At 40.3% G+C, this 6181-nt stretch overlaps 1 protein-coding gene across 2 annotated transcripts in view; it reads left to right on the top strand.

Moving 5' to 3' along the window:
• Nucleotides 1-5551, top strand: part of LOC107097930 (transmembrane 6 superfamily member 1-like) — a 21192-nt gene extending 15641 nt beyond the window's left edge. For both annotated transcript variants that reach the window (XM_015395291.1, XM_015395292.1), the window contains 2 exons: nucleotides 4689-4808; nucleotides 5239-5551. In XM_015395291.1, coding sequence (XP_015250777.1) covers nucleotides 4689-4808; nucleotides 5239-5475 — 357 coding nt within the window. In that variant the 3' untranslated portion in view covers nucleotides 5476-5551. The remainder of the gene's footprint in view (nucleotides 1-4688; nucleotides 4809-5238) is intronic.
• The last annotated feature ends 630 nt before the right edge of the window (nucleotides 5552-6181 follow it).

Genomic DNA, 6181 nt, shown 5'->3' with positions numbered 1-6181 from the left:
GTCTGCAGTCTGACCGCTAGATGTCGCTGAAAATTACACACTGTAGCTTTAAAGTTCTTTTTAAAGGCTTTTCATCTTACCTTGCATCCATAACTTTCTTAATATCTTTGTTACAGTAGGTATAAATCCAGATTGACCCATGCCTGAAGACAAAGCTAAGGACCACTCTAAAAGGGGCCATGAGAAAAAAAATAAACTCCAGTGTAAAAGACCTTATTATAGTGTATGTGAACATCAGTTTAATACCCAGAAACCATTGCTTCGTTTTCATTGGCAGGTTATTTACTCAGAAAACATATGTTATTTTAACAGAGAAAGGGAGCTACCAACAATCTCCCTGACTTAAACATGTACTGAGGATATGACATGTAGTATAGGTTGTTAGCAGAAGCACAGTGCAGACTAGAACTTGGTAACAGTAGGATAAAAAAATAAGAAACTTAGAATAAAGACCAGGAACAGGCAGAAAAATTAGGGTTACAGAAGATTACAATTAATTTGGCAGAGGATAATAACTTTGGATGAAAACATAGGCCGAATTTCAGCAGAAATCTAACATAGATAAATTGAAATTTACAAAGAAATTAAAAAAAGAGTAAACTAAGAAAAGAAACTCAAAGAACATGAATAAATGCCAACACATGAGAGAACATAAACATAAAAAAAGATCCTAAAAGACATATAATGTGCTGCCAGTCAGAGTAAATCGATTTGGGAAAACAATATAATACAAGTGGTTTAAGTGCTGCTTTATCGTGTTCCACACCAATTGTCTTTATATCAGGCAGTTACCTGAACCAATAGACCTTTTTTATGTTTTATTTTCAGTACTTGTTTCTTTTTTTTTAATGAGATGGAAGAAAACATGCGGCAACGGTCGACGGGTTAAAACATAAACTCCTAGACCACGTAAAGGTCTAACGACTGGTTTATATGAGATGATAACATCCGAAGTGGATGTAATGCAGCTCACCCAGGATGGCAAATCAATGTGAGCTGTGGAAAAAAGGCTTCCTATGTCTGTCAGCATAGTGTCCAGAGGCTGGAGGCCCTACTAGGAGACAGGCTGGTACACCAGGAGACACGGATGAGGCTGTAGGAGGCAAACAACCCACCAGCAGGAGTGCTACCTCCTTCTTTGTGCTAGGAGGAACAGAAGGAGCATTGCCAGAGCCTGGCAAAATTACCTCCACCAGGGCATGAATGTGCATGTGTTTATACAAACGGTTTGAAACAGACTCCATGAGGATGGTATGAGGGCCCGACATCCCAGATGGGGGTTGTGCTCACAGCCCAACACTGTGCAGGATGCTTGGCATATACCAGAGAACACCATGATTGACAAATTCAGTACTGACGCCCAGTACTCTTTACAGATAAAAGAGGATTCACACTGAGCACATGTGCCAGACATGACAAAGTCTGGAGACACCATAGAGAGCTATCTGCTGCCTGTAACATCTTTCAGCATGACCGGTTTGGCAGTTGGTCAGTAATGGTGTGATGTCGCATTTACTTGGAGGGGTGGAGAGCGCCCCATGTGCTCACCAGAGGTAGCATGGAGGCCATTAGGTACTGATATGAGATCCTCAGTCCCCTGGTGAGACTATGTGAGGGTGCAGTTGACCCTTGGTTCCTCATAATTCAGGAAAAAGCTAGACGTCAAGGGGCTGGAGTGTGTCAGGAGTTCCTGCAAGATAAAGACATTGAAGCTGTTGACTGACCCGCCCATTCCCCAGACCTGAATCTGGTTTAAAACATCTGGGACATCATGTCCCGAGCCATTCAAAGATGTCACGTTGCACCACAGACTGTCCAGGAGTTAGTAGATGCTTTAGTCCAGGTCTGGGAGGATATCCCTCAGGAGACAATTCACCACTTCATCAGGAGCATACCCAGGCGTGTAGGGAGGTCATACGGGCACATGGAGGCCACACACAATACTGAGCCTCACTTTGACCTGTTTTAAGGAGATTACATCAAAGCTCGATCAGCCCATAATGTTTTTCCACTTTCATTTTGTGTGACTCCAAATCCAGGCCTTCATTTATTAATACATTGGTTTTCCAATTGTTATTTGTGTGATTTTGTTGTGAGCACTCGTCTTTGTACAGAACAAAGTATTTCAATTCAATTCAATTCAGTTTATTTATATAGCGCCAAATTCACAACACATGTCATCTCAAGGCACTTTACATTTCAACCAGATCATACAGTCAAATTGATTCAAAGTTTTCTATCTAAGGAAAACCAGTTGATTGCATCGACTCATTGACTCAAAAACAATCCCTCACACTAAGCATGCTTGTAGCGACAGTGGAGAGGAAAAACTCCCTTTTAACAGGAAGAAACCTCCAGCAGAACCAGGCTCAGTGTAAGCGGCCATCTGCCGAGGCCGATTGGGGTTCAAGGAGACAGAAGCAGAGATACAAAAAGCAGCTGTAAAAGGCGGCCCCGTCCAGGAAACACACAGCCAGGCAGACGAGCTCCAAGGCAGCTCCCATGCCAGAGGACGAAGACAGCACATCCACTCAGTCACGGCCAGAGAAACAGGACCACACTGAAAAACAGGCCGATCTCCAACATCTATAAACAAGGGTGTTGATGGAAGCAGCACAGCTGATGTTTCTTTCCAGGATGGAGTCACAGCCAAACAGGAACAGACGAGGCAAAGCTACTCTGAGGAAAAGCAGAGAGAGCAGAAGGTTAGAGATTCTGCAGAACAGAGAGAGAATGAAGCAGAATGATGAAATGGGGGTCCCTATGTCCTCCAGCAGTCTAAGCCTATAGCAGCATAACTATAGAGATAGCTCAGGATAACCTGAGCCACTCTAACTATAAGCTTTATCAAAAAGGAAAGTTTTAAGCCTAGCCTTAAAAGTAGACAGGGTGTCTGCCTCACGGACTAAAACTGGTAGTTGGTTCCACAGGAGAGGAGCCTGATAACTAAAAGATCTGCCTCCCATTCTACTTTTAGAAATTCTAGGAACCACTAGTAAACCTGCAGATTGAGAGCGAAGTGCTCTGTTAGGAACATAAGGAACAATCAGATCTCTGATATAAGATGGAGCTTGGCCATTTAAGGCTTTATATGTGAGAAGGAGGATTTTAAATTCTATTCTGGATTTAACAGGAAGCCAATGAAGAGAAGCCAGGATAGGCGAGATATGATCTCTCTTTTTAATTTTCATTAGAACTCTGGCTGCAGCATTTTGGATCAGCTGAAGGCTTTTAACTACAGTTTGTGGACTTCCTGATAGTTAAGAATTACAATAGTCCAGCCTTGAAGTAACAAATGCATAAGAATATCTAATTAATCCCGATCCAGTATGTGTTATTTGAATGTCTACTTTATTTTTTGGAGCAGTGTATATATCAGTAGCTTCAGCTTAGTATTTATCATTAGTTTGACACCTGGAACCAAACATCTGTGGTTTATATGCATGAGTGTGCTGTGGGTAATGGGTTTAATATGCCTCTTCAGAAAGAGAATATGCTCAATAGCTAATGTTGACTGAAGACTCGCCCTGCAGAGCACAGGACTGGCATAGAGAAGACTAGAGCCCCAGATGTCTAAAGGAACCCCACACTACAGGGACACAGGGAGGGCAGACATAGGGGCAGCTGCACTGACCTGAGAAGGGCAGAGGGAAAAAAATATATATTTTAAATGATGTAGCTGGGTTTAAGGAACCAAGGAATCATTTTTGCAACTTGTAATATAGTTCAAACTAACATGCTGTTAAAAAAGAGCAACACTGTAGTATGTGTCTACTGTTTACCAACATATTTTATCAGATAAACACTGGAAAATTACTCTGTGCACTTGCACCACATTGAACTTTTTCCACAATCATGTATTACCCCTGCAGTTTAATAAATGCCGATTTGTTGACAAATTCTGAGTCAGATTGGGGGCAGAATACTAGTTAGTTGACCTCAGTGCTTTATTTTATTTGGATGATCCAAAAGGGGATATAAACCCGATGAGTCCGTTTTGGTGGTGGACTTGTTAGGAGAAAGTTACAATCAACTTTGGTACTGGAACAATTTTTAATTTATTCAGCTGCCCTGTGAAATTGGCCTTGGACTAGCTGTTAGATTCAGTTACCGAAAACCAACTAATCTGGATTCATACCAAATGAAGATGATCATCCACTACAAGTAAAATGTTCCTTTTAACCATAAAAAAATCATAATGATACAATAAATTAATGTATGCATCCGTATTTATTTTTAGTTCAGTTTCTCAACATAGTACAACACCTGCTCTCCGCTTTGAAGGTACATTCCAGATTTTTTATCCAGTGTCATCAGTGCCAAATTTATCCAGTCCTTGGAAAACATTGTGTTAGAATGAAAGGATTTCAAAAATAAACTTGCTGTGCTGTATATGCAGCGAGTGTAGGTGAAGTGTGGCCAGAATAGAAAAAATATTCACTGTGTTGGCTGAACTGAACAGCAGCACTGAATGACATTGATGGAGTCTGTTTTCTTTGGCTCAATACCCTCCATTTTATACAGTGGCGAAATCCCTGGCATCGGTTTTGAATAAAAGCTATTTGTTGCAAACTTTGTGACACATTGAAATAAACATGAAAGATTTAGAACCATAAGAGTGGAATAATTGAAACAGCAAAATTAGAACAAATATAAATGATTAAAAGGGGTTGTAATTGTTTTGCTAGATGCTGCACCTATTCTTTTATGGGCTGCCTCTGCTGGGTGCATTTGTTTATGGCCTCCTCAGACCTGGCTGCACATGGATGTCAGACTGGACAACGTTCTTTGCTGGTGCCATGATCCAGGTAAAACCACAATGACAGGCATTCAATGAGTATGGATGGCTATGAATAAATTATGAATAACAGCATTATCTTTAATGCTGTTATGTGCTTAAGTGGGTTGTCAATGAAACAATGTCAAACAATAATTATTTATGCTATAGATAGAATTGTTTTGAGTGTTTTGTTTTTTTAAATTATCTTTTTACCATAAAAAATGCTGCTGCTCCTCTGTATGGATCTGAATGAAATTCATAAAGTGAGGCGCACCTTGATTAACTTTTTTTTCCACTTAAACTGCAAGTTTCAGATTTTTCTTCAATAAAAGGCAAGAAAATTCAAATTATTCCTCTAAGAAAAGTGTGAAAATCTGATCTGTGTGGAATTAGATGTGCTAGGTTTATTTCCCTAGGGCATATCAGTGTAGTCTTTACCTTATTGTGTCTCCTTTTAGTGCCAGTGGTCCCACATTGGGGGATCCCTTCATCCTCGCACTACAACTCCCTTTCGTATCCCGAATGATGCTTTCTGGACAGTCCTTGGAGCTAACCTGCTCTACGCTGCTGTTCCCATCATGGTGGCCATGCGGGTTCACAGTAACCCATACTTTTTCTTAAAAATTGCTCCTTTCCCTGGGCAGACTGGTTTGCCAAACAGTGAGGAGAAAGACACCAAGTACAAAGACAAATGAATCTGAATTATTACTGACTTTTGGAGATAATCACTTATGTCAATGTTCATAAAGAGCTGTTTTATCACAAATGTCATACTTGAAAATTCCTCAATAAAAGATTATTTTGCGGAAAATTTGTTTTGCCTTTGGGTATTTGTGGGCCTCAATGAATCAGTTTTCCAAATAATGCACGCATTTATGGGTCAAAAAAGGTGCAATGTAATAAGCAAGACTGGTTTGTTCAAGTTTTGTTTTTTAGTTTTCAGTGAATATAAGGATACAGTTAATTATGCATGGAAAATAACAAGTGCCTGCTGAAGAAGTAGGAGAATTTGTGTGTTAAATTGCTGAGGGACATTCAACACAATTCTTCAAGCCGATCGGCTAAATCAAGTGGCACAAGCCTCTCAGGTTGAGCTTTTTGCCAATCAGGGCAGCAGTAGAACAATAAATTTCTTACCAAATCCAGTGGGGAGGAGTGCACAAACATCCTTTCTATCCACAAAGGCAGTTCATCTTCCTTGGCAGGTAGCTCTTTTGCTAGGAGATGTCCACTTTTCACCATCTGTTTGGGGCATCAGTTGAAGATTCATAGATTAATGAAACTATCCAATTTTCACTGGTTTCCACAGAAGCAATGAGCAGGTATTTAAATGGACTGCTTCAAAGTTACTGAGGGTGCATAGCTTGTCTTTGCTCTTTCTGCACTTATTCAAAATGTTGA

This window comes from Cyprinodon variegatus, unplaced genomic scaffold, assembly GCF_000732505.1.
Source record: "Cyprinodon variegatus isolate N-32 unplaced genomic scaffold, C_variegatus-1.0 Scaffold735, whole genome shotgun sequence".
NCBI classification, from domain to species: domain Eukaryota; kingdom Metazoa; phylum Chordata; class Actinopteri; order Cyprinodontiformes; family Cyprinodontidae; genus Cyprinodon; species Cyprinodon variegatus.
The sequence above is the reverse complement of the archived record's forward strand: the minus strand, read 5'-3'. Positions and strand labels throughout refer to the sequence as shown.